At 33.4% G+C, this 25023-nt stretch overlaps 1 protein-coding gene across 2 annotated transcripts; it reads left to right on the top strand.

Moving 5' to 3' along the window:
* Positions 1 to 99: 99 nt before the first annotated feature.
* TMEM41B (transmembrane protein 41B) lies at positions 100 to 23631 on the top strand. Of its 2 annotated transcripts, XM_016147366.2 has the most exons (8): positions 100 to 188; positions 300 to 425; positions 9374 to 9491; positions 11774 to 11902; positions 18352 to 18445; positions 18949 to 19053; positions 20297 to 20435; positions 21821 to 23631. In XM_016147366.2, exons 2-8 carry the CDS (start codon positions 305 to 307, stop codon positions 21988 to 21990), a joined length of 876 nt encoding a protein of 291 aa, XP_016002852.1. In that variant the 5' UTR covers positions 100 to 188; positions 300 to 304; the 3' UTR covers positions 21991 to 23631. The 2 variants fall into 2 exon arrangements, with proteins under 2 accessions (XP_016002852.1, XP_016002851.1); XM_016147365.2 differs by having other exon boundaries at positions 109 to 425.
* Positions 23632 to 25023: the final 1392 nt, after the last annotated feature.

Below are 25023 nucleotides of genomic sequence, written 5' to 3'. Positions count from 1 at the left end.
TTGCGGGGCGGGGCGGGGCGCTGAATGGGGAGGGCCTGGACCCGATTTGTCTCGCGGTTGCTCGGCGGGCGCGCGAGCGCGCGAGTCTCGGGGGCGGTGCAGGGAGGCGCGGGGCGGAGCCTAGTGCGAGTGGGCACTGCTAGTCTCAGCCGAGCGTCGCTGTTATCGCGGGGCTGAGGTCGTCTCAGGTGAGGAGGTCACCCCGGAAGTGGCTGTGGCCCTTGGGTGTTAATAAGGAGGCTCCGGTGGAGTTGGTCAGGGGGCGCGGCATTACCCCGTTCCCTCTACCTTCCCTGTAGCAGCCATGGCAAAAAGCAGAGTCGCCGAAAGATCGCAGACGGGGGCACTTCATACGACCGCAGCGGGGGACCGAACTGCGGGGGTGCGGGGTCTCACGGCGCCGGGCAATGGAAACAACCTAAAGGGTGAGTGGATCCAGGGACCAGAGCCGGGTCTGGTCCAGAGGCACGAGTGTGCCAGTTGGGGCTCCGGAGGGGAAAGGAGCCTGTCTCGGGAATTTGCGGGGAGGAAAAAGGGTCTCTTGGTATCCAGGGGCGGGAGCAGAGGGAGTGGAGGACCTGGGCTTGGGCCGCTGCCCACCGCAAGGCCGGACACCTAGTAGGCGCGTCACACACACACACACACACACACACACACACACACACACACACACACACACAATTTTTTTTAAAGCTAAATTCAGTTAAAAGGAATAACACTGGCTTCTTAACGCCCCAGGGAATTTTAAGATTGATAATACTGAAGCTAGGCAGCACTGTAGGAAACTGTAGTATTCGTTGTTTTATTTTTGTAGATGAGGAAACTGAGGCCCAGAGTGAATGTATGACTTGCACAAAGTGGCAAAGTCAGATTACTAAATTAGTAGTTAAGAGCGAAGGCTTAATTACGTCCAGGTGAAATTTCTAGGAACGCTTGCTTTACCACTTATGACTTCGGCTTATCTTTCAGAGTTCAGTGTCTAAACTGTACATTGGGCACGATGATAATAATAGTATCTACTATTGGTGCGTAGATTAAACGAATGACTCCTGTAAAGGGTTTAATGTAATGCTTGGCTTATATGAAGGGAGAGGTAAAATGTTAGCGATTACTATTTCAGCTAAGAGCTCGCATTCTAAAGCTTTTTTTCCACTTGACTGTCCTGGCATTTCTCAGGGCTTTAAGTATTATTTTAAGAAAAAAAAGAAAACCTGCATCTAGAAATTAAATACTTTGATTCCATCTTGGCATAGGGTTTTTAGTTCCTTTCAGTAGCTGAAATGATCAAGCTCTTGAGATGCTATTAAAGCCCATTAACTTGAAGAGATGCTAACTAATGGCCATTATGTTGTTTGCAGCTCACACTAGTATGTTCCACCACAAGTAATGGGTAAGATGAGGGTCTTTTAAGAATATCCAGCAACGCTGTCACTACTGTCAACAACAAAGTATTGTACACTTAAAATTTACATTTGTGAAGATAATATGTTTAACATTCAGCTAAAATACTTTTTGAATCCAATTTAAAATGTATTAAATGAAAAGGTGTCTAGCAGAAAATGGAATTTTATTTTCAAATAATTAAAAAGTCCCAGTTTACTTTGGCTCTTTAAGCTTTATGTATGTAATTTCCCACTTTATAGACAGTAGAGCCAAATAACTACAATAACTCAAACGAATTGTTTTCAATGCATAAATCCATCCTAAATTAAAGGAACATTGTTCTGAAGATGCTACTACTGACCGTGATGAAAAAGTGTTTTCCTGAAAAAGTGTTTTTCAGGTAGAACATCCTTAAAAATTGTCATTCGGTTTGTGATAAGTCAGTCGATTAATTAGTTTTTTTTTTAATTTAATGCTGTTCAGAAAATAAAACCTTAAAATTTTCAAAGTGCTTTTAAATTGTTTATCTTATTTTATAATATGAACAACACATTCACTACAGTTATTTTTATGATGCTGTCAGATGATTTCTGTATACTACAAAGCTATAAGAAGCTAGAGGGAGGAGATGTGAACACATTCCTTCATGGACAAGTAGGGTTTGGATAAACAGGTTTTAGTTAAGAGAAGGAAACGGGATTCCAGGTAGGAGAAACAGTAGGTTGAATGTTAGTGTGAACCTTTTATGTGTGTCAGTAAAATGAGTAAATTGTCAAGAGTGAAGGATATTTGTTCGGTGATAGTAGGAGATAAGGTTGGTCAAGGTTAAAATGGTGTAATAGCATAGAGGGCTTTAAAGTGCTAAGGAAAGGAAGTTTTTTGATCCATACTTTATATTAATGATTCCCAGTTTTGTTTTTTTTCCTTCTCTTCCTTTTCTTCTGTCTCTGTCACCCTCTGCCTGCCTGCCCCTCTCTTCCTCCCTCCATCCCCTGCTCCCCCTCCCTGCCCCATTAGGGCTAAGAATTCTCTTTAGACAAAAGATTTTGTGGACCTTTTTCACAAAGGTTTGATTTACTTGTTGGTGGTAATCATCAGGTAATATGATATCATTAGAAACTACTTAGCCACCTATTTTTCAGGTTATGAAGAACAGTTTTTGTTACTTGCAGGTGGTAACTTGACGTTCAAAAAAGGAAAGGAAAGGTATTGGGGAACAATTTTAGTGACTCTTGATTGAGAAATACATTGTAATGACAATTAAATAAATTTGTATTTTTATTAACTGACATATCTATGTAACTTTGACAAATAGTTGTCATAGTGTATGTTGGGAGTATTTTACATGGTACATGCAGTATTTGGTAAATTTAATGCGTTCTTTATGATGACTCTGGTCTCTAGTCTAATATCTGAGCCTTATAGGATGAGGACCACTTTGAAGACTTGAGCAAGGTAGTAACACTGAAAGTCTAATTTTTGCATGATAAGGAAGGGTGAGACAAGACAAGAAGTAGAACCACTTAAAAGATTCTCCACCTCATCTATGTCCAAGGATGCCTGGACTGGGGTATTTTATTTCTGGGTGTGTGTTTTGCCTTGGCTGATCTGTTTACTAGCATAGGTGTTCCCCGTTTTGATTTAAGGGAACTCCTAGGACTGTGTTTTTCTACATCTAAGTCATTATCCTGTAAGCAGTGTGAAAGCAATTTGATTAGTACTGATGAACCATTTAAAAAAAAAAAAAAGGAAGAGAAAATAGCATAGTGCTTTGCATGTGGTAGGGAGTAAGTTTTATTCTTTGAATTTCTTTTCAGTTATGTAGATTTTGTGTGTACCAGATGACAATATAAAATACATTGCTTATTGTGAAACGAAGCCACAAATGTTTGAGAAACACTGTTTAAAAGTTGATTTTATTGGTTTTAGAAGACAATTTTGTTCAAACTTGGATAATAAATTTCTCTCAGATGCCTATTCTAGATCCTTCCTTGGTAATTTGATTCAACAAATACTCTTGATCTGCTATGAGCAAGGTACTGGCTATGAGGAAGAAGGAAGCGCCAATAACTGATAACTGGGAACTAAGATCAAAATTGGCAACTGGACATCAACCAAGGTATTAGCCTGATTTGTTGATGCCAGTCTCAACCCACATATTATGTATCAGGATTCTTTTGCTTATGACCAGTAGAAAGCGCAATTGAAACCCTTGCTGAAAGGAAGTTTTTTGGTTCATGGAACTAAAAAGTCGAGAGATAGAGTGGGATTCACTAGGTTTAGTCTGGAACTAGTAGCCCAATGTTATCAGGATCAGATTTCATTTTTGTCTTGGTTCGCTTACTTAATGTCAGCTTTACCATAGGTTGATTCCTCTTGAAGGCCCAGGTAAATGCTGCTTTGTTAATTTTGAGAATCTTTTTCCTAGCATTACCAATAAAAGTCTAGATATTCACTCTGATCAAACTGCCTCAGATCAGATGCTTGTCCCTGAACTTATCACTGTTGTCAGAGGGTAAGAATAACCTGTTTGGCTCAGCCTGATTCATGTCCTACACCTAGAAAAGGAAGTAGGAATGAGATCAGTTTTCCCAAAGACATAGACCTCTATCTTGGATCACTCATGACTTTTCTCTGTGTTCAACCATTTTTGTGTAAGAATGAAGAAAGTGAATTTGGAGCACTAATTTTTGGTTAGATTGGCTATAAGGAAAGGATAAGTATTCCAATTAAAGGTGTTGCTTCAGATGAAACACCATCGAGTCCAGGCTAGACATGGAAGGAAGAGAAGTGAGGGAATCCTACAGAAAGCAGAAAATGGAGAGAGTAAACTCATGAAAGAATAGTGGCGATCAAGGAATGGCACATTGGGATTTAAAATGTCCAGGATAAAGCAGTCTCCAGTGGTGTGAGAACTTAGCGGGTGGCTGAAAGTTGAAGAGAAATGAAGGCCTATGAGAATTTTGAGGTTGGGTAGATCATCTAAATAGATGATGAATCTTTAAAGATCATGAAGAATTTTACTATAAGCTTGGTCTCAGTCTTCTGCAAATGGAGGGACATGCTTGAAAGTAGTTATTAATAATTTTAAAATTTGAAAGCTCTTGAAATAGAATTTACTTCCAGCAATACAATTGATTCTTGTAACCTTAAAAAACCTATTGGAGACCCTCGTAAAGTTATGTTTTCAAAAGAGGCGAGTCTTTGCTTCCTTCATGGTGGGATCAAGTAGGTCTAGGAAAAACTGAATGTTGACAGCTAGTGGACTAGATTACCATCAAGAGTCATTCCTAAGATCTTGTAGACATAGGAAGATTTTGCTTTTCAAAAAGTTTTGATAAGACAGTGATAAGAGAAATAGGGATCTGCTACAAGGACATTAAGATTAAGTTATGATTTTTCAGAATGGATATACACATATTAGAAGTTAGAGAAAAGATGCTTGTAAGAGGGAAGAATTGAAGATGTTGGGTGAATGGAGAAGAGAATTTTGAGAGCAAGATCTGGAAGGAAGTGTGCTGGCATTTAATGCAAAGATAAAGGGTAAAGGACAAGGGAAGATAATTTCGTGAAAGATCTCGAGGCAGAGATTGGGGAGCTCACTAAAATGTGGAGGCAGTGTCATTGGTTGAGAGTGAGGACTGGTAGATAGATATAAGGCTTGAAAAGACTTGAAAAAGCCCTTTTGGAAAGTGCCATAAAAAGATTATTGTTTGCCAGTGATAACCTTAATTGAAAATAGAACGTGTGAACTTGTTGGAGGTCAAGAGAGCATGATGATATGACTTTCCCTAACAGTACCTTTGGCCCAGGAGGGAGTTGGAAAAGCAGATGATGGGATAATTCAGATTGTGAATTAGTATGATGGAAGATTTAGGGGTTTGTGAATGTATGAAGTACTGGTGTGGGTACCTCTAAATGCTAAATGACCCATGTGTCTAATGTAGCCAGAGAAGAAGGCACATTATAAATATGTATGTCGGACATGATTTTATAGTGTAGTGGTGTTAGCATGTCTGCTTTACACACAGAAGGTCCTGGGTTTGTGCCCCAGTGGAGCTAGATGGTCCATGGTCTGCAGCCACGCCATCCTGAACAAGCCTGATGTATGATCATGGAAGCTAAGCAGGATTGGGCCTGATTAGTACTTGGGAAGGGAGACCACCTAGGAAGACCAGGTGCTATAGGAATAAATAATAATAAACAATAAAAAGATATATATAAATACATATGCTGCACATTTAAAATGTAGATTTATCGTTAGAATAAGATCTTTACCTTTTAGCTCTTTAGAACTGAACGAATTACATGCCAGTCTCTGGATTTATTGGAATTATACTGAAGAAGGATTTTTGAATCATAATAGTCAACACTCCCTATTTACCAGTTTGTGTGAGAGAGCATTCAAAATTGAATGCCACTTAGTTTCATTGCATTCTTATCTGTTCTTCTTTTTGTGTTACTGTTGAATATAATGCTTGCAAATATTTTCCTCATTTTAGAAAGTGAAGAAAATTAACATGGAAGTTAATTTTGTTCAAGTGTCTATATATTTCATTATCCAACTATAAGACAGTAAGTAGCAATCAGAGAGATGTGTACTGAAAGAACCCTCAGGATAGTGTTGTCTAGAGCAGTTAAATGTTGTCTGACATCTTTCTCTCCTCTGACCTCTTACTTAGGACTGATAAATTCATAATGTGAAGAAAAATTTTATAGTTTAATTTTAGAGCTAGCGTGATAAATGTCTTATTTAATTTTTAATTTAAGAGAACTATGTGACCCGTCGAAGTCTTCAAAAAATATGTTTAGCTACAATACAGGTTAGAAGGCTGTAAACTCTTCTTATCTTTTAGTCTTCAAATAAATTTTTACCTGCTCATTGAATCTTGCTTCCGTTACTCCAGCCTAGTAATCTTGCTTTCCTTTAAACTCAAATCCCCTTTGTCCCATTCTGTAGGGATCTAGCTGAGGGTAGAATCAGCTTCTTAGGAGCAGAGAGTGAGCAAAATATTTTGTACATAACAGATGCTTAGTGGATAGTTCTAAGTAACTCTGCATTTGAGGAGAAACCCTAAAGAGAAGTTCCAGGAGAGGGGGGGAAATCAGCCATTTATTCTTAGATGTAATTCTTTGTCTACAAATATCTACAAGTTGAAAAACAAAAATCAAAGTTATTAATGGTTTTGAAGAGTCTAAAGAATACCCATAATATTAAATTAGTTGTATCAATACTTTTTGTCTTCTGGATCTGATTCTAAAAGAGAAGTAAGTGAAAAGGGAGGGGTGGGCAAATTAATTCCAGGTAGTTTTGAAAGTAACATACCTTTAAGAAGTAATAGGCCTTCAGAAAAATCACAAACTTTTTATGTGTTAACATGTCTGCTTTGATGTTAACCCATAGAAACCTATGCCAAAATACTCAATATTTATATATTACCCTTTTCTAGTAGAGTACCTCTTTATTTAATAAAGTAGGAAAATAATCAATTTAGACTTGTGAGAACACTTTTTGTGTTTAAATAAGGTCTTTTGGTTGCGTTGGTTTTAGTGCACACCTGATATTTTTTCTGACTTTTGGCTGATTACTCTTTTTCTTTTTTGGATGAGTAGATATGATTTATTAAGTATTCAAGATAGACATTAAATTAGATATCATAATCAAGGCAAACATGTAGTGGACAATTCCGTATTCTTAATCTTAAGATTCTGCAGAGATCTTTTCATATTTATCCCACTTCAGATGTTTAAAGTCTCTGTTTAATTCTCTGTGCTACAAAAAAGCATGTCTAAAAACACATCGGTGGACTAATGAACTAAATAAAGTATTAAGAGGCAGGCATGCCTAGTTTATTGTTCCATTGAAGATATATTTTGTATTATTTTATAATGCCATTCCTTCCTGCAATAAATTTTAGAAGTATGATATGAGCAAATAAGTTTCTATTTGTGACTTGGTTTTTGAAGCAAAGTCCTTTTTTAGGTTAAGAGGAAACAAAGTTAAAATGACAGGGACCAGTTGGGAGGTCAGGCTCTATAGTGATGTTTAGATTACAGAAAATTGGAGAACACAAAATTTTAACCTTAGTGTTCCCCATATTAGAACTTAATAAACCTAATATTGTCTTTTAGAAAGCACTGACCTAAGCAGTTGGTGTTTCAGAAGAAATTGAGTGGATCGCAAATGTACAGTAAAATGCTTTGGAGATATACTTAACATTATTTGGTTGCTTAGAATTTTTTTTTTTTTTTAATAGTGCAACCTCCTTTGCGCCTCTGTTTACTTACTTTTAAAATAGGGAGGGTGAACCAGATTGTTGCTTCTTAAGCTTTAATGTATATGCAAATCACCAGGGTATCTTATTAAAATGCAGATTCTGATTTAGTAGATCTGGGATGTTGGCTTGAAAATTTGCATTTCTGACAAGCTCACTGGTGATGCTTTCATGTAATTCACAGAACACACTGAGTAGAAAAGGGCTAGATGGCTTCTTTAGCTCTGAGTTCAACATAAACTTTAGCAAAATCTTACTAATTCAGTTGCAACATATATAAAACTGCCATATTGAGACAAGGATAAATGAAAGTTAAGGCTATTTCGTTGAAAAGGAACAGAAATCAGTTTAAATGAGCATAAATAAAAAGGGAAGCAGTTCTAGGAATATAAGAGATAATCTCATTGGTATCCATAAGCAAGAAATGAAATCTAGCCGGCTGCAAAGGAAGTAGAAAATTAAAAAAATTAAGTAGGTTAGCTATAGCTCCCATTTCTGTACTCTGGGTTTCTGTTCCAGATTCTCCAGAGAATTTGGTCAGCCGATAGTGAATTATTTCTACTTGGGTCAGGTATACAACCTTGGGTCAATCAGCCTTCTATGTTTGGGAGGGTATAGTGTTGGAATCAACATGGTAATAATAGGGCCCGTGAGATTAGTATCCCTTTGGAGTAGGGGTTGGGCATAGAAAGAGTGCTAGTTTCCAGAGAAGGGGAGCGGTTAGTAAAGCAGGCAATGACACTTGTCTAATACACCTTTATAAATGTTCATGAAGAATGATTTGCTAATTAATAGAGTATAAGCAGTCCTATACTTTTGTTGAGGATGTTTCATGAAAGCATGTATAAAAGTTACATAGTAGTTGCGGGGGAGGCATAGTGGCAGATCCATTCTCAGAGAACTAAAAATAATAAATACTAATTATATTATACATATATTTTTTTAAATCCCCTGAATGTTATCAGTATATATATATATATATATGTATGGAATAATGGTAAATGTAGGCCAACACAAATTGAACCATCTACTCCTCCCTTTTCCCCAGTGAATATTATTAAGATGTCCTGTCCTTCCCACTATTGACTGCTTCTGGGGAAAACAACCCCACTCTGTCTTCTACTTGCTGTTTCTGGATCTCATTTCTTTTATCTTGCATATAATTTTAAAGATAACACTAAGGAATGTAGACAAATTCTCCCATTCTTGGAATCCAGACAGAGCCACCCTTAACATTTGAGCTTCTACTATATTCTGAAGACTTTGATGTAAAGAGAAAATATAATATTCACCAGTTGCATTAGTGAATCTCTAGGTTCTTATGACAGTTGAAGTAATTGCCAGATTACCTCATTTTTCCTAAGAGGCCATTCTGTCTATGCTATCAGCTCCAAATATAGATATATACACTTGAAACTCAATGATAGCAATTAAAGCAATGCCCTTTTCTCCTTTTGGCTTGTCAACAAACCAATGTTACAAATCCTGGTGTTCTGTTTTTTCATGTTTCTAAAATGGATATATCCCAGAAAAGTACTATGCCCAGTTAATAAAATCAAATACAATTGTACTTAAAATGTAATGATACAGTGTTTTGGGCAAGAGTGTTAACAGTTTTTTGGGAGGAAAGCCTTTAAGTAAATTATTTGCTGCTGGCTTGGAATACTGTCTTCCTTTGTATTTATCTTAATTATAGCTTTTTTTCTTCCTTTCAGAAAGAGCTTGTCTAGAAGCTGGATCAGCAAGAATGTCACTTCTTATACTGGTGTCCATTTTCTTATCTGCAGCTTTTGTTATGTTTTTGGTATATAAAAATTTTCCTCAGCTTAGCGAGTAAGTATACTGAAAGAAACTGAAAATGTCTAGACATTTCTACTGATGAAAGTGGATTAAAAAAGTTAAACTGATTTTAAGCAACAGAACTGTCATGGTGATTGTATATAAGCTCTCATGGCTTGTAGTAAGTCCATATTCACACTGTTATTTAAATGCTTCTTTCCAGATATGCCTCTTGATTTTCTATGCAGAGTTTTCCTAGCACTATTCCTCTAATTAAGGCCTCATCTTTCTAATAACACTACATATGTGTGCGTACTGTCTCCTTCTCTTCCCCTTCACTTGCATACATGTGTATATATATAAAACTAAGTCAAAGTTTTATGAAATGGGTAGTGATTTCTGACATTTTCCAAACTATTTCATTTATGTTTTAATTCTAGTAGTGACCAAGTAAATTTATTTTATAGTTCATAACAGATATTGACCTGTGTTTTGAAAAACATCAATGGTCTTTTCTGCTTTTCCCATTTTTCCATCCCTGTTTGTATTTTCCCTTCTGTCTTTCCTTATGACCAATTTTTGTCTTGCTTTTATTCATTTCCTCACCCACCACATCTGTGTCTCCTAGCTCTTTTTCTCTCCCCAGTTTTATGGAAATGATATAATCTGAATAGGTACTTTTCACAGTGAAATGAACCTTGTAAGAGACTTGTGTATCTAGTACATATCCACAATTACTTAGCAAAAACCTTGGCAGTGAAGTGTATTTCAGAATTTACAATTTTTTCATTTTTGAAAAATAACATGGAATAAATATTGTATATTGAATAGTACTTCCAGCAGGATCTGAGGCAGCATCCCATAACCAAATACATTAATGGTTCTACAGAAAAATATGCACCATAAAAGACTATAAATACCTTTATAAAAGTGTGGGTCAAGTTTTGCTGACATTAAAAAGATTTTGGTTTCCAGAGTTTCTTTAATTTCAGGGAAGAGATTATTGACCTGAAACATACTTTAATAGAACAAAATATCTAAGGCTATTTAACCACAATAATACAACCCTTGTGTAATCATGGTTTACGTAAGGGACTACTAAAATGTAGTTAGATTTTTCAACCAGGGCCAGCCTGATGTGGTAATGGATAACTGAAATGTGATTTCACGGTGTTGGCAAGTTCCTGTTTCCTCTAAACTCCTTTTATTAACAATTTTTTATGCTTGAAAATTTATGGTTAAACTTATTTATATTTTAATACTTTGATTTCTTGCATCAATGTAAATGTCTTTTGGAGGATAGCATGTGTTTTTGTTAATACTAGTATGATTGAATTTTAGATCCTTTCTGGTTTTGATCAGAGTGTAAGAAATAAAGAGCTGACTGAAAGAGGAAAGAATATAGAGTGTAGATTAAGGTTGCCTTTGTTCTCAATCTGCTCTAAGAATAACATCGCATGTATATAATAATATGCAATTATAAACCTTTTATAATTCTGCTTATTTCTTTGTGTTCGTGTAGTGTGTATGTATGCATGGATGCATGCACACCACTATAAAGAGGTTTTTTGGGGGGTGTGGGGGGTTTAAATTTATAATGAGGAAACCATTTTAGTTTACCTGCTATTTTCATAGGACTTAAATAGCATTCTATCGTTGTGCAAGGTCAGTTAAATTTTATTATGTAAACAAATGGGCACAATATAAATTAAACGTAAAGGTGATTATTTGAGGTTTTTATAAGCAAGAAAATGAATCATTGAGTTCCAAACAAGAAACCAAATATAAAGGAAAATTAATATAAAGGAAAAATGTTTTTTAAGTTTTTCAATTATACTCAACATATATTAAGATGTGCAACATAGAAAATGTTTAGTTTTTATCTGCACTTTGAGCTGGAATATTCCAGAAGAGGTGTGAACTGTAAATTCAATAAAATTTTTTAGTAATTTTGGTTGTAATTGATTATTGACTTTAGCTTGTCATGAGGATTACCCAAAATGATGTTAAAGTTTTAAATATTGCTAACATCAGTGGTTCATTTCTTAATTCAAAATTTACACCAATGTTGGAGCAAATGCTTTTAACCTTTTAGTTTGAGTCATCTTTAACTTTCATACATAGCGTACATGGTTTATTGTATTAATTATATTAAAGCATTAAAAACAATTTATAATTTTTGAACTTAAAAATTGTTGATTTATGCTTAACTTTTAACAGATTAAGGCGTCATCATTTTGGATAAAACTTCATGTTTTAAAGTTGACTGACTGTAATGTTAATTGTCTTGGCAAATTTTTGCTTTAAAATTTTTCACTTTAATTTTATTTCTTTAGAGAAGAAAGAGTGATTATGAAGGTTCCCAGAGATATGGATGATGCCAAGGCTCTTGGAAAAGTTTTATCCAAATATAAGGACACCTTTTATGTACAAGTACTTGTAGCTTATTTTGCTACATATATTTTGTATCCTTTCAATTGAAAAATGTCTTCTAGTTTTATTTAAGAAAAAGGTTTTTTAAAAGATCTGTTCAGTTATATATAATTATTCTTCCTTTAAAAATTGTTAATGCAGTATAACTATTAAATAGAGTATTAAAAAATTAAAAGGCAAAAAATTCTCACTTTAATCCTCTCTCTTCAGCTCAGTATTATTTCTGGATATTTATTACCAGTTTTATTCTGCTTATTTCTCTCATTATAAACATTTTCCTGTCCTCTATATTATTTGAGATCATTATTTTATTTGTTTTATTTATGATTGTTTTATTAATTGTCTTGTTTTAAGTAATTATTTTTAATTAATAGTCACCATACTGTAGTTTTTAAAAGTTGCCTTAGGTTTAAAGAACTAATTTGTATTTAACTTTTTCCTTTTCTAGATGTTATGAATCCTTTTGTTCATGATCTTTTTCTTCCATTTAATAGTTTTCTTTGTAAAAACAAACAAAAAAAATAAATCCAGAGAGGATAATTAGTCATTCAAAGGATATGGATTTTTTAAATAGTACTTAGTATGTATTTCATTGTTTAATAGAAATATTTTTGTATTTTAACTAATCAGGGAAAATAACTTTGTTCTTTTTATTTTCAAGCTGCTTATGCTACTAGTGATTGAATTTCCAATTTGTAGACTTTAATTTCTAATTTTTGTATCTTTTATTCTAAGCCAATCTATTTTCTAAATCTTTTCAATTAATGAAAGACATCATCTCTTGATGTTGTGACATAATCATTATCCTTTTAAACCAGTTTTTATTTTAAAAAGACAGGTTACTTTGTTAATTCTCAAACTATTTTTGTTTTTGCTTCTTTTATATCTCAAATTTCTTTTGGTTAGTTGTACTTTTCAACTAAAACTTTTTCTCATAAAATTCAATAGCATTTTCTTTTCTTCAATTTATATTGGATTGTATATTATATATATTAAAAAGCTTTTGCTTTTGCTGCTAATACAAATATTTCTTCTTTACTCACCTGGTGCAGATACTTTTTTTCTTAAGTAATGTGCTTTATGTAGGTACTCTGTTGTTGTCTTCTCTATTTATTAGAAAAATTCAAATTTGGGAAAATTTGGAGAATAATTATTATGAACCTGACTTTTGACAGATCATTTGGGGTAGCTTTTTGTAATTTAATTTTATATAACTATTTTAAGAAATTTGTAACTATTGCCTTTTTCTACTCCATTGTGTCACTTACCTGTGAAAACCTGAGTATTAGGCTTACAGGTTATTTTGCCTTTATATTCTTTAACTGTATTAAAATATTTTCCCCAAATAAGAAACAAACTTGGTTCATTCCTTTGATTTGGCTTTTTATAAGGGTTTTATGAACATTTTGTGAATAAGACATATAGTTTCTATTAGTTTTAGAAAGTCATCTTTTTCTGCTTTTCTAGATGTTATGAATCTTTTTGTTCATGATCTTTTTCTTCCATTTAATAGTTTTCTTTGTAAAAACAAACAAATAAATAAATAAATCCAGAGAGGATAATTAGTCATTCAAATGACTAATTTTGCCCCATTTTGTTCTCCAGATTTGAGAGGGATAAAGGAATGAAGGGGATGCCCATCCATCAGGCGAATCAGCCAATAAGTATAAATGAATTTTACCATCTATATATGGTAATGTTGTACCCTGGTTGTCTTAATACCCACATGCAAACTAGTAGAAGAGAATAAACTGCCTGGTAGAAAATGAAAGTATAGGAATGAGTATATTATTACAGAATATATTTGATTTTAAATTATAAACAAATTATAGGTTAATATTGTCAGTTCAGCAGGTTTTTTTGTATATTGTTACTGTTCATTTAATAATTAATGATTTTGCATCATGTTTTAGATTTTTTATAAGATAGTTTGGTAAATCCATGTTTTATACATTTTCTGCTTATTTACACTTTTGAATTTTGAGCTCCGTGTTAAAAAAGGTACTTTTTTAAACTTAACAAACCAAAAATAAACTATCTTAGGGCATATAACAAATACAGTGCCGATTAATAGAAATATAATATGAGCCACTTGTAATTTTAAAATTTTCTAGCTAGTGCATTTAAAAAACAAAAAGAAACACCTGAAATGAATTTTAATATATTTTATTTGAACTAATTTATCAAAAATATTAGATCAACATGTAATCAACATAAAAATTGTTAATGAGATAATTTACATTATTTTTATATAGTCTTTGAAATGTATGTTTATTTTACACTCATAGTACGTTTTGATTCAGACTAGGCACATTTCAGTGTCTCCATAGCCACATATGGCTAGTGACCACTGTACTCAGCAGTGTACCTTCATTTCTGATACCTAGCTTCAAACTCTTGTATATAAGTTACTTTTACTCATACTTACTTATTTTATCCCCAGCATTCATTTAACATATTTAAAGTACTAATTATATGCTAAGTACAAATCTAGTGTTTTGAGCATTCAAAAGCAGAATTATTTCCACCTGCGATAATGGGGAGTTATGGGTAAAAATATGGCACAGTCATTCTAGACAGAGCAAGTCTAGAATAGAGCTTACAAGCACAGTGCATGGTTAGAAAGTGATCAGTAATCTAGTTTAGGTGGAGTATAGGTTGTGAGCAGGGGAGAATTGAGAAGTTTAGGAAGATGGGCTAGACATAATACTCAGATTATAGAGAACTTTGAGTACCAGGCTAAGGAATTTAGAATATTCATTTGGTATTGGGTAGTTATTGAGGACTTTTGAGCTGTGGATGACATTAAAAGTATAAATCATTGAAAGTGTCACCATCACCTCTTTCTTGTTTGTTTCCCTAAGGCTAAAATCTTAGAGTAACTTAAATTTATTTTATTATGGAAAGTTTAAAACATATACAAAAGTAGAGAAAATTATATCGTAAACTTCTGTGTACCCATCACCCATATTAAGCAGTTATGAATATTATGCCTGTCTTATTCTTAGAAGTGCTTTGACTTTGTATTTTGGCCTTTTAGAGAAAAGGGGAATTAGTAAAGGACCATGTTTGGGGTTGGGAAAGGAGATTAACATTTACTATGATTTAGGATATCCTGAGTATTAAATATTCAAATAGAAGTACCCAGATGTCAGTCAATAGGGGATTGTTTGAATAAACCATGGTAAATATAAACACTAGAGCACTATGTAGGTGTTAAAAAGGATGAGAAGTATAGCTAAAGGCTGTTAAGGTGTTAGTTACCTTGAGGCTATATTGTTAAGGAAAAGAGAGATGATGCAGGGATAAAAGTGAAACTATTTAAATATTTCACATAATTATGAAACCAATTAAGTCAAAATGAAAAAAAGAGACAGAAATCTTAAAAATCTAAAGCAGCTTCACACCCATTAAGATGGGTACTATCAAAAAAATAGAAAATGACAAGTTTTGGTGAGGATGTGGAGAAATTGAAACCTCTGTGCTCTGTTGATAGAATTGTAAAATGGTGTATAGTCTACGACCATGCCACCCTGAACTGCCCTATCTCGGAAGCTAAGCAGGGTTGGGCCTGGCTATTACTTGGATGGGACTACCTAGGAATACCAGGTGCTATAGGCATTTTTTTTTTTTAAAGCAGAATTAGTAAAATGGTGCAACTTCTGTGGAAAACAGATAATGTTTTCTCAAAAAATTAAAAATGGAATTACTATATGATTCAGCAGTCCTCCTTCTTGGTATATAACCAAAAGAATTGAAAGCACCTTAAAGAGATATTTGCACACCCATGTTCATAGTTTTATTCACAGTAGCCAAAAGGTGAATGCAACCCAAGTGTTTTTTAATGGATGAATAAATAAACAAAATCTGGTATATACATACAATGGAATATTGTTTGCCTAAAAAAAAAAGAAAATTCTGACACATGCTACAATACAGATGAACCTTGAGGACATTGTGCTAAGTGAAATAAGCCAGTTACAAAAAGACATGCCATATGATTCAGTTACAGGAAGACATGCTATATGATTCATAGTCCAATTCATAGAAACAAAGTGAATGGGTAGTTATTATGGGGTATGGGGTAGGAGGGACTGGAACATTATTAAGAGTATAGAGTTTTAGTTTTGAAAAATGAAAAGAGTTCTAGAGATTGGTTGCACAACGGTGTGATAGTACTTATTGTTACCAAACTGAACATTTAAAAATGGTTAATTTTACCAAAATTTTTAAAAATTAAAAATCTAAAGAAAATAAAATGACTTTAACAGTGTATTAAGTTGATGGGGGTTTGACTATCTAGAGGAATTATTTCAAATGATCTCAAAAACAGTAATTTGGCTAATCCCTTCTGGAGAAAATATGAAGGACAAAAATATTTGAAAAAAATCTTAATATATAATAGTCTGCAAAGCAAATAGATAATTGAGACATTAAGAACCAAGATTTTTTAGTAGCAGAAAAGAAATTCAAATCTAAGCAGATCTAGAAAGTTAAGCTCAAATCACATTCTCATGTAGAGAGAATGAATGGCTTTGTTAATATTACGAGATAAAGGACAGAGAAACATTAAATCACACTAAGGGGTACAATAGGCAAAATGGGTATTAGGGCATCATAATACAAGTTTCCCTACTTTCATATCTGTTGAAACTTTCCATCAAGGTCTGAAGACCCCTGTAATAAATTAATAAAATTTACTTTTATTTTTTAATGGAAACATCCTGTAGACGGAAAATTTGAGAATGGTATTTGGCAAGTTTTAATCAGATATAGAGAATTCAAAGTTATCAGTATATATGGCCATATACTTAAAGTCATGGAAATTGCCAAATTTATCAAAGGAAAGGGAGAGGAGAGTGTAACTAATGTTAGAACGATCCCAGATTTGAGAGTGAGGGGAAGAAAAAGACTAGAGGAGGAATGATCTGTAATGTAGAAGAAAAGTTTCATGCGAGAGAATGTTTAATCCTATGCAGGAGTCACTAAAAAGTGATGAGGAAACGCCATTAATTTTGGCTGAGAAGTTTCAGTAGCGTGGCAGCTGGGTAAGCAGGTTACAAGGGGGCAAGGATAGACTACCTAGTGAGGAAGAAAAGTGAGAGACAGTAGTTGTATAGGGTCCCTTCGTCAAGAAAAGCCTAGATTTTCATTTTATAGGTGTCTGAGTGGTTTTATACAGGACGGATCCTGTAAAAGAGCAAAAAGTCAAGGAAAGAACCCAGGAGGAAGAAGTTTGATATGAAAATATAAGTAAAGTAGAAACTAGAGATAAGGGAGAGGGAGAATCAGTGGATGAAGATAAATTTTAAAGTAGGAAAGAGAGATATTGAGGGAGTTAAGTCTAATCGACTAGTAAGGAAATCATGCTAAGGGAGAAAAAGGGGTCCCAGCCAAAACTGGCAACTAGAGGAAAGTAGGAAAAGCATAATTGTTTTCAAAATAAGATTTCTGATTTTTACTGTATTTTATAACCCCTCTTTTTTATATTAGCGAATTAAGGCAAATGCGTATAAGTTAAATTAGAAGTAATTATTATGCCTTATATGTACTTAGATTTCCACAGAAATGCAGTTTTCTGAAAACATTTGGGAGTAAATACAGTGCAGTAGGGAAGCAGATTGTTATTTTTTAAAATTTTAATTACGTTTATTGGGGTAACATCGGTTAATACAATTATATAATTTTCTGGTGTACATTATCATTTGATATCTGAATATTCTATTGTATGTTTACCACCCAAAGTCCATTTTCCTTCAGTACCATATATTTGACCCCCTTTGCCCCATTTACCTACCCCCTTCTCCCTCACCCCACTAGTAACCACTAGCCTATAGTCCATGTCCATGAGTCTCTCTTTGTCCTGTTCATTTGTTGCTTTTAGGTTTATATCCCACATATAAGTGATATCAGGTGATTTTCAATTTTTTTTGTCTGGCTTCCACTTAGCATGATTATCTTGAGGTCCATCCATGTTGTCGCAAATGGCAGTATTTCATCTCTTCCTATGGCTGAGTAATATTCCATTGTATATATGTACCACAGCTTCTTTAGCCAATTATCTATCATAGAACACTTTGGTTGGGGAAACATATTGTTTACAAAGTTACCCAAAACTGTTTTCCTCCTCCTCCTCCTTCTTCCTCCTCCTTCCTCTTCCTCCTCCTTCTCCTCCTCCTCTTCCCTCCCTCCCTTCCTTCTTCCTTCCTTCCTTCTTCTTCTTCTTTTCTTCTCTTCTTCTTTTTGCCTAATTATCTGGTACATATCAGTAAATGGTCAACTTAGCATTAAATGCATTACAACTGAGGACTCATTTTTTAAACTTTTTGAGTATAATTTTACTTTATTTTTAATATTGAAATATGGATATACTCTTATTAACATGATAGTTTATGTATTGATACTTTTTCCTAAAATGTTGGGTTTATCTTTTTAAAATTTCACTTCATTATGTTTTAGTCCTTAACTTAAAAGTTAACAGCTTGCAAACATTTGCTATTCCAGGCTCTATATTTCTCAGTATACTCTCGGGGTTTCTTTATCCCTTTCCGCTAGCCTTATTTCTTGTTTGTTTGGTAAGTATATAAAATGAAATTGGGAGACTAGGAAAAAAATGGCTTTAAATAGAATGATGAAGATGATGGTGGTATACTAGTCCCGTTAGTCTGTGTAAGCATAATTGCTATTTAATTTGAATAGTCCAAGAGTGTTGGGCAAAATGAGTTATCTCAGGGCCGGGGGTGGCGTTTTCAAATATAGCACACACACAAAAAAATTATTTATTTTTTTTGACTCTGTAAGTTTTATACTTAGGCTAAAGGCTAACCGTTAACTATTTGGATATAGTCACTAAATTTAATCACGATTACCAGTTTGTTTCATTTTAGTTATAATTTGGCCTGAGAAAGGACTGCATCAAATCAGTTCTTATACTCTGCACAAGAGATTTCATGCAGAGTATCCTCCCCATAGCCCAAAAGAAGTAAACTAGTTGAGCTTTTCCTTAAGTGAATATAATATATCCATCTGAATGAGATGGAAAAGTACAAAATGCTTATGGCTTCTTCTTGTTTTCTAGTGTTCTGGACTCGGTGCCTCATTCTGTTACATGCTGTCCTATTTAGTTGGGAGGCCAGTTGTATACAAATACCTAACAGAGAAAGTGGTAAAATGGTCACAGCAGGTAAACATGTATTTTTTAATTATTTAATGTAATTATTTGGCTAATTGGGAGGTCAATGTATAGTCTCTACTTAAATTAACTCATACTCAGGGCTTTAATAAAAATGATCTTTTAACCAAAACAAAACCAAGTGATAGGCAAATAATAATGTTAATAATTTCAAATACAAAATTTTTGTACCTGTAACAGTAATTTTAATTCTTCATTCCTAGTAAGTTCAGTGAAAGCAAAGAAGTCAAAATATTGATGTAAAGGCATCCACAGATTTAGACTCCTCCCCTGTTTTGTGTTGATGCAATTATGCTATTAGTTGGTCGCTGAAAAACTTGTATCAGCCAACTCCTTTAATGCATTTCATCAGTGAGAACAACTGTTATCTTCAGTTAGGATCTCTGCAAAGACTAGCAATAATAAATATAAGCAGTATTCCATAGAAAGGTCACACAGTAAGACTTAGAAAACCCTATTTTTATAAAGAGTCAAAAGAAATCTTGGAGGAATTTTAGTGATTATCTTTGCCTTACTGATTAGGATATTAACAGAAATTAAGCATTTGGCTTAAAATCACGTTTACTTGTAAAACAAGATTTAGAATCTCAGATTTCTAGACTTGTACGTAGGCAAGTGCTTTTCTCTCTTTACCACATATGTGCTGAATACTAAAATCATTTTACATGTAAGTTTTTCTTTGGAATATATGTTTTCTGTGAAAGCTTATTCAAAGAAAATTAATCACTATTCATATTTAATCGATTAAATATTTTCATGTACTTTTTAAATAATTCACTCATGATATGTATTGTGATAAAATAAAGGTTATCTGAAATTTTTAAAAATTAGAGGGTAGGTATATCAATATGCTTTACTAGCCCTTTGCATCGTAGGAAGTTAAAGGCATTAAAATTTGATTACTTGTGTATTTTATATCTAGTCATAAGTTTAATTTTGCCATTTTAGGTTTAAAATGTTGTCAGGCCATCATTATCTAGGCTAATGTAGAACCATCCCCAGTAGTGTAATATTAGGCTATAAGCACAATTAAAAAAAAAGTCTCCTTCCATGTTATTTATCTTTGGTAATGAGCATTCGATTAGTTCATTGTCATTTTCAAGCTCCTTTTTTGATCATTTCTATTAGATATCTCTCAACTATCAAAGATGAGAATTTAAAATAAAGTATTTTATATTAAAACAATTATTTTCAAGAATGACTTTTGCTTAATTCAGATTCTTTTTTTTGACAGGTTGAACGTCATAGAGAACATCTCATTAACTACATTATATTTTTGAGAATAACACCATTTCTGCCTAATTGGTTTATTAATATTACATCTCCTGTAATAAATGTGCCATTGAAAGTTTTTTTTATTGGCACTTTCCTGGGTAAGACTCTGGTTCATGCTGTGTTGGAACTCATAGTGTACATATCTAACAGTGTCCAGCCAGGCTAGATTTCATGCTTTTTGCAGAATGTGCCAGGACCGTGGCACAGAGCCTGATCTATATAAATAGATGCTCAGAAATGTTTGTTGGATTGTGTTGATTTAAGTATTTTTATGTTAGTTCTTTTAAAGAAGAGTGCACTCTACTGGACATTTTTTTAATCATGCAGGATTAAGCAGAATTTTTAAGCTCCATTTCTTTTTCAGTGGAGAGAAAAAAACATCAAGGTGCCTTTTTTGAATAATTTTCTCTTTTGTCTTCTAATCAAGTACTGAAATATTAAACTTTAATTTTCAATTGATTCTATTTTGAGAATTGATTCTATTTTTATTTAATTGAAATCCTTATGGGCATTAGCAAAAGTATGGGAGAACTAGGATAACAAAGTATCTTGCATTCAAGAAGCTGTCACTTTGAAATTAACACTTGTGAGAATAGATCTTTTTGTAAAGAATAATCAAAATCAATTTTTTATTGCTACTTTTACAAGACTTTATTGACAAACTTAAAAATACAAACAGGTAGTTTTGGATTTTGTATATAATATTAACATTTAAAGAATCAGAAAAGAGAATTGTATCCATATCTCCTTACTTTACAGATGAAATACTTAGCTAGTCCGTTAACTTCAGCTTTAGTAATGCAGTTTTTTCTGTTCTGGTTTTTAATGAAATATGACCATTTGCATATGCTCTTGTATAAAATTTTTTTTTTTTTACTCATATTTGGAGTATCTTTTCATTTCTGAGTATCTCCTACCACTTCATTTTTAAGTATATTCTATCAACGATGAATGACAATTTACTCAGTCTTATTTTTTAACATTCAACAATTTCCAGATTTTTATTATTATAATGCTTTGATGAAAATTCTTGAGACTAGACCATTATTCTCTGAAGTTGAAATTGCTGGATCAGAGTACTTTTTTTTTTTTTAAGCCTGTTGATAAATGTTATAAAATTATTTCCTAGTCCACAGCTGTGCCACCCTCAATGCACCTAGTCTTGTGTAATCTTGGAAGCTAAGCAGGGTCTGGCCTCGTTAGTACTTGGATGGGAGACCACCTGGGAATACCAGATGCTGTAGGCTAAAATAAATAAAATAAATAATTTCCTGGAAACTTTTCTTGGGTTTTAAAATTCATTATACTTAAGAGGTGATTATGAAATATTTAATTATAATTCTTTATATGGAAATAAATGTGAGGGGCTTAAAATTAAATTAAAAATTTCCAAAATGGAGATTGCTATATTCTTAAATCTTATACATGTAGAAAATTTTAATTTTAAAAAACAATTGATGGTTCTGTTTTGTTTGTTTTATAGGTGTGGCACCTCCCTCTTTTGTAGCAATCAAGGCAGGAACAACACTGTACCAGCTTACAACGGCAGGGGAAGCTGTTTCCTGGAACTCAGTATTTGTTCTAATGATTTTGGCTCTTCTTTCTATCCTGCCAGCCATCTTCCAAAAAAAACTAAAGCAGAAATTCGAGTGAAAAATCATCTGACTTTTAGTTTTCCTATCATCATCATCATCATCATCATCATCATCTCAGGATGGGCAGGTGTATGTGTTAAAATCACTTCTTTAGTAATTAAAACAAGGAATTTGTAAAATAAAATTTCCTATCATACAGTTAAAATATTATGCATTTAAATGGCAAGGGAGAGAAGAAAGTAAGAATGAAAACTGATATACTATGAAAAGTGCTGTCAGTAGTTATGGTAGCCATCTTCTAAATTACTTTTCCACGGGTAGCTGTAAATAGTAATAGTGTGGTAGGAAATTCTTGGCCTAACTGATTCATTCAATTTAATATATTCGTGAACTGGTTATAGAGACTTTTAATATTTTTTTCTTATCTCTTACTAATAACTAAAATAGATACACTAAAGCAAAGATGTTAGATTTAAAAAAATAGTATTGTAGTTCTGGCTAATCTTAGCCTTCTTTGAGAGTATAAACTTAAAACTAAAGCTCAAAAGAGATTTACATGAGATTTAATGGATTTGTTTAGAAGTTACATTTTAGTGGACTACTGAATTTGGAAGGGATATCAAGTTATACCTGTTTAGTGAATTTTGTTTTCTTCTGTTCTAGATTATATCATGGATTAGTCTGAAATTTAGAATTCTGACCAGTCTATTTCATCTTTTTTTCCTAGCTTTCAAAATATTTCCACTGTGCATATACAAAATGGCAATTACATGATAATTGTATTATATTGGTGTTGATAATTTATATTCAGATAATATTTTATTACAGTTTCCCTTTACTGTCTCAAAAGGCATCAGAAAAGTAAACATTCAAAGTATGCTGTTTTTGGATGTTAATGATATTACTTTATATTTCGAAACAGAAACAGTGAAAGTGTAACACTTAAGTAGTTAAATATAGTTTATTTGTTCCAATGACTGTAAAATTTACCTCATTTATTTATTAGTCTGGTCATTAAAGTTTGTATTATGTAATTATCCTTTGCATGATACAAGAATGCCTTGTTTGCAACTGCTTTTGATTAATGCAGTTTCCCAATTTAGTGTTTTTACTTTTTATAACTCAAAGTATAATTAACTTCTCACATGGTAACTACTATAGTAAATAGTCCTGGGAAAATGAAACAGCTTTTTGCTGCTTGTTAATTGGTAATACACTCGATTCTAGGACATCACTGGTCTAAAGTCAAGTACTCTGTCCGTTTTACCTTCATTCAAGATGGTCATATTTACAAAAGTACTTTAGTTGTGGGAAAAATCCATATATGTTTTTATTGTGAAAGGAATGATCATCCTCAAAATCTGTTTCTGCTACATAATGTGGACTGATTTATTATTTTTTCTATTACAGTATTAACAAATAGAGTTACTGTAAATACAAAGAAAATATATTGATTAATATACTATTCTTATGTCACCTGGCCTTTAGTGTGAAATTATTTATTGTTATTTCTAGCAAGGTTTCCTTCCTTTCTTATTGACCAGAGACCGAGCGATAAAAGTTTTTGTTATTTTTACAAATAAACTTATAATCTTTTTGGACAAAGTTCACGAAATATTGCTGTATAAAATGTAATTGAATAAATTTTTATCAGAATTTTCAAAATAAAAGTAAGAGCTTGAACTCAGGAGAAGCCTCACTATTTTCTCCAGTATGTTTATATTGTACTTTATTCTCAGTATTTTCCCTATCCTTATCATTTATTCTTTCCCTTTGCTAATTTTTGTTTTCTGTTAGACTTTAACTGTCACTCAAGGCGGGGTATATTTCCTTCTAAGAGAATAGTCAGTCTTTCCAGATTCATCATCATTGACAGTCAAGAAAGAACCCTTTAGCTGGTTGTACCCTAAATCCAGTGGTGGCCTGTGTTCATGGATTCACAGACTTGACCTGATGCTAGATGTAAATTCAGGCTTTAGCCACATCTTAAAGACAAGTTACACTGTAATAACCACAAGACAGCAAGTATGTGTAGTGGGTAGGTGTGCAGACTAACTAGGAAGTTGATGCACTGAGACAGTTCCCTACTTAATGGCCTCTCTTTGGAGCTTCGTTACCTTGAGTGTGATATTTCTAAGACAATAAATGCAAACTAAAATGTAATATGCATAAATTGTACTGAAAAAAATTAAATGTAGTACTTTGGATTTATTTCATGGTAGTATCTATTAAATTTTTTTCATTAAGGAGAAAGAAAAGGCTCTTTAATGATGCTGGGAAAACTGGAAAGCCGCATGCAAAAGAATGAAACTAGACTATTGTCTATCGCCAAACACCAAAATTAACTCCAAATGGATCAAGGACCTGAATATAAGACCTGAAACAAATTGGATAGAAGAAAACATAGGTACTAAACTCACAGAGCTTGAATTCAGAGAGAATTTTATGAATTTGATCTCAAAGGCAAGGGAAGTAAAAGCAAAAATAAATGGGGCTCTGTCAAACTAAAAAGCTTCTACACAGCAAAAGGAACCATCGACAAAGTAAAGAGGCAACCATTGAAATGGGAGAATATATTTGCAAACAATGCCTCTGATAAGGGCCTAATATGCAGAGAACTCATACAACTCAATAACACCAACAAAAAAAAATCCAGTTAAAAAATGGGCACAGGACCTGAACAGGCACTTATCCTAAGAAGACATAAAAATGATCAACAGACATGAAAAAAAGCTTAACTTCACTAGCTATTAGGGAAATACAAATCAAAACAATGACATATCCATCTCACATCTGTTAGAATGGCTATCATCAACAGGACAAATAAGTGTTGCAGAGGATGTGGTTAAAAAAGGAACCCTCATATACTGCTGGTGGAACTGCAAACTGGTATAACCACTTTGGAAAACAGTATGGAGTTTTTGCGAAAAACTAAAAATACAATGCAGCAATCCCTCTTTTGCCTATTTACCCAAAAAACCTGGAAATGTTCATCCACAAAGAGATGCACCTTATTCATTAGCAACAACATTTACAGTGGCAGGACATGGAAGCAACTGAAGTGTCCTACAGTAGATGATTGGCTAAAGAA

Source organism: Rousettus aegyptiacus, unplaced genomic scaffold, assembly GCF_014176215.1.
Source record: "Rousettus aegyptiacus isolate mRouAeg1 unplaced genomic scaffold, mRouAeg1.p scaffold_m13_p_5, whole genome shotgun sequence".
Lineage (NCBI taxonomy): Eukaryota > Metazoa > Chordata > Mammalia > Chiroptera > Pteropodidae > Rousettus > Rousettus aegyptiacus.
Note: the sequence above shows the minus strand (reverse complement) of the source record. Positions and strands in the feature narration are given on the sequence as shown.